Source organism: Salvia hispanica, chromosome 1, assembly GCF_029641045.1.
Source record: "Salvia hispanica isolate PSC_SH4W2 chromosome 1, Shi_PSC_v1, whole genome shotgun sequence".
Lineage (NCBI taxonomy): Eukaryota > Viridiplantae > Streptophyta > Magnoliopsida > Lamiales > Lamiaceae > Salvia > Salvia hispanica.
This window is the reverse complement of record NC_142692.1, coordinates 44,677,416-44,681,420: the sequence shown is the minus strand read 5'-3', so window position 1 is coordinate 44,681,420 and position 4,005 is coordinate 44,677,416. Positions and strand designations below refer to the sequence as shown.

At 38.9% G+C, this 4,005-nt stretch overlaps 1 protein-coding gene across 1 annotated transcript; it reads left to right on the top strand.

The window, feature by feature from the left end:
* The first annotated feature begins 1,266 nt into the window (after window positions 1-1,266).
* On the top strand, window positions 1,267-3,291 carry LOC125224262 (scopoletin glucosyltransferase-like). Its single transcript, XM_048127639.2, has one exon. It carries the CDS (start codon window positions 1,300-1,302, stop codon window positions 2,731-2,733), a length of 1,434 nt encoding a protein of 477 aa, XP_047983596.1. The 5' UTR covers window positions 1,267-1,299; the 3' UTR covers window positions 2,734-3,291.
* Window positions 3,292-4,005: the final 714 nt, after the last annotated feature.

The following is a 4,005-nucleotide window of genomic DNA, read 5'->3' as shown; positions in this document are numbered from 1 at the left end:
TTGGTCTTAGGGAATGTAAGACCTACTTACTATTTATGGTAAAAATGAAGTGTGACTCTTAATTGGGGACGAACCGAAATAAAAAATTGTGACTTTTAATCGAGGACGGAGGAAGTAGGTACGTGACAAAACTCTCAATCAATATTATAGGATTACTTTTTCAATATTAATTAATTGTACTAGCTTGTCGCTGTTTTAGGTAACTAAGTCGTACTCTTTCACGAGATCTCTTCTTTTTTTTTCAACTTTATTGACCCTACATTTAACCTGTAAACACTATGGATAGAAATACCCAAACTAATAAGGTGCGATAGATGAAGTACTTAATTTGTCGTTGGTTTACAATTTACTCCCCCATCCGCAATTAAGAGTCACACTTTTCCATTTTGGTCCATCCCCAATTAAAAGTCACACTGCCTACTTACTATATTTGGACATCAAAAATGCTATTACTTAACTCCATTTATTACACAAAATGCTAACCTAACTTCATTTATTACACAAAAAGCCATACCTAACAAATTTATTTCACACAAAAAGTCAAAGAGGTCCCACATTCTACTACCTAACTCCATTTATTACACATTCAAACACTTCCTTCAAACCCGTGTCCGATCAAAGTGTCGCTCTTAATCGGGAACGGAAGGAGTACATAGTAGCTTAGAATTAAAATTACGAACAAATTAAACTCAACATGATATTGTTGAAAGCTAGTTTGATAATAACACCATTTTTGTAATTAAATAGAGTGCGGACTACAATGGACTATGAGCATCATTAACCCCGGCCCGGATTCAGGCCCCCCAAATCTCATCCATGTCATCATTTTCCTAATTTTTAGGGCCAGACTATAACTCTCATAAACCTGCAGGCCCCATCCGGACCCCAACTATTAAATTACATTATTCACAAGTACGAGCTATTTTAACTGTAAACTTGAAAGCTTTGAATAATTAAAACACGAAAAATTCATTGTTCAGTTATAAATGAACAAATTACAAACCTAGAAAATGAAAATTACAAATATTAGTAAATAAAAATTACTACAAATCTAGAAAAAAAAATATATGAATAAAAATAGAAATGATAGAAATAGAATAAAGTGAGAAATTGATGGAAGAATTTTGAACAAATGGTATATAAATAGGCAAAAATTCAAAATTTTAAAAAATAGGAAAAAAAATAGAATAAAGTGAGAAATTGATGGAAGAATCTCGCTACATTAGTACATTATCTTTGTATGTATCGAAAAGCCTTATATTTATACCCAATCCCAAATTCCATTGATTATAGTGCAAAATGAAACAGCTATACATCATCCTCATCCCGTCCATGGCCCAAGGCCACACGATCCCCATGCTTGATATGGCGAAGCTCTTCATCTCAAGAGGCCTCAAAGCCACCATCATCGCCACCCCTTCCTTCTCCGCTCCCATCACCAAAGCCCAACTCTCCGGCTTCGACATCGGCCTCTCCGTCACCCCATTTCCTCCACAAGGCTCCTCCTTACCCCCAAACATCGTATCTTTCGGCCAAATAACCGATCCCGATGTCAACTCCAAATTCCTCAGGGCCATGGAGCTGCTGCAGGACCCCGTCGAGGAAATCCTGCAGCAGCTCCGCCCCAACTGCCTCATCTCCGACATGTTCCTGCCGTGGACGGCAGATTCCGCGTCCAAATTCGGTATCCCACGTTTGGCTTTCTACGGCACCGGCTTCTTCGCGCGGTGCTTGTCGGAGAAATTCGAGATCCACAAACCCTTAGACAACGTGACCATGACGTCGTATCCGGAGGCGATTCTCGTCCCCGGCCTCCCTCACGAACTCAAGTTTGTAATATCGCAGCTTTGTCCCTTTTTTCTTGAAGAAACTGCGAATGACTTCACCAGAATATTTGAGAAAATAAATGAGTCTTGGAAGAAGACGTACGGAGAGGTTGTGAACAGCTTCAACGAGCTCGAATCAGCTTACGCCAATCACTACAACAATGTTATTGGGAGGAAGGCTTGGGGGATTGGCCCTCTTTTGCTATGCAGCGACAAGAATCGACAAATTAGAGGAAAGGAATCTGCGATTGATGAGCACGAGTGCTTGGCTTGGCTCGACTCGAAGAAGCCGAGCTCTGTCGTCGACGTTTGCTTCGGCAGCCTCGCCACCTTCAGCCGAGTGCAGCTGGCCGAGACCGCAGCCGGGCTGGAGGCGTCCGGTCAAGATTTCATCTGGGTTGTGAGGGAAAATGAAGGAGAGGAGGAGGATTGGGTGCCGCTAGGGTTTGAGGAAAGAGTGAGGAACAAAGGGCTTATCATAAGGGGGTGGGCTCCTCAGGTGATGATTCTCGACCATGTGTCGGTGGGGGCTTTTGTGACGCATTGTGGATGGAATTCGACTCTCGAATCTGTGTGTGCTGGCGTGCCGATGGTGACGTGGCCGTTGTTTGGGGAACAGTTTTTCAATGAGAAGCTGGTGACAGAGGTTTTGGGGACTGGGGTTTCTGTTGGGAATAAGAGGTGGATGATGAGGGACAGCGAGGGCGTCGAGCGGGATGCTGTGGCGAGGGCAGTGGAGGAGGTTATGGTGGGCAGAGGAGCAGCGGAGATGAGAAGAAGAGCTCAGAATTGTAAGGATGTGGCGAAGAAGGCCGTTGAAGAAGGTGGATCTTCCTATAATAATTTGAATGCTCTCATTGAGGAATTGAGCAACTATGTTGCACCCACCAAACAAGACACAAATTAAGACTTTGTTTTTGTACTATAATTTGTCTATTTATTACTCCCTCCGTCCTGTTTTAGCAATCCCATTGACTTTTCTGTACTCGTTTTGTAAAAATGATAATAAATAGTTAAAGTGGAGAAATAATACTGTTAAAAAGAGAATAATGTAGATAAGACTCTTCTCTATATTATTCTCTTTTTTACTCCCTCCGTCCCAAGGTATTAGACCAACTTTCCCTTTTGGGATGTCCCAACATATTAGACTCATTTCCTTTTTTAGCAAAAAGCATCTATCTTATTTTATTCTCCACCTACTTTTTTCTCTCTTCTCTTCCCTACTTTTTCCATCTCTCATACTTTACTCTCTCCACTTTAACTATTTAAATATTAATTCCTTAAATCATGTGCCCAAAAGAAGTGAGTCTAATACTCCGGGACGGAGGGAGTACTTTATTATTTCTCCACTTTAATTATTTATTATCATTTTTACAAAATGAGTGCAGAAAAGTCAATAGAACTGCTAAAGCGGGACGGAAGGAATATTACTTTCTCTGTTTACAATAAGAGTTTTATTTTATCATTTCCGTCCGTTCTCATTATAAGAGTTTTATTTCACTTATACCATAAATGGTAAGTAGGCTCTACGTTCGACCAACTTATTTCATTCACATTTTATTATAAAACTAATATATATATAAATGGATTCATATTCCACTAATTTATTCAATCGACTTTTCTTTACATTTTTTCTTTACATTTCTTAAAACTCGTGTCATAATCAAACATGACTCCTATTGTGGAACGGTATTTTGTTAGTACTCCCTCCATCTTCCAATTAAAAATGCATTTTGACTTGGTGCGAATTTTAAAAATTGTTTAACTTTATAAAGAAAAAAGAGTAAAAAATTAGTGGAACCTCATGCGTGGGCCTCATTTTTGTATATTAACTTTAAAGTATAATATGAGTTTTTTATATATTAATATAGTATAATATGAGTGAAATGAGTTAGTGGAGTATGAGATTCACTTACTAAAAGTGAAAAAAGGTAAATATTACTATCTTTATATGCCGAACACCCCAAAATAACAAAACCGTCAAGTTTTGGAGACGGAGGGAGTTGTACTTAACTAAATTAAGGATTGCTTTTGTGTTTTAGGAGGTACACGTTGTTTTGTTGCTACTTAACTAAATCGTGAATAAATAACCAAAAAAAAAAAAAATTAAGAAATCAGATACTAAAGGGAGAGGGAGAAATTGACAAGAACTTTGGATTTTTGACATCAATGGTGATGA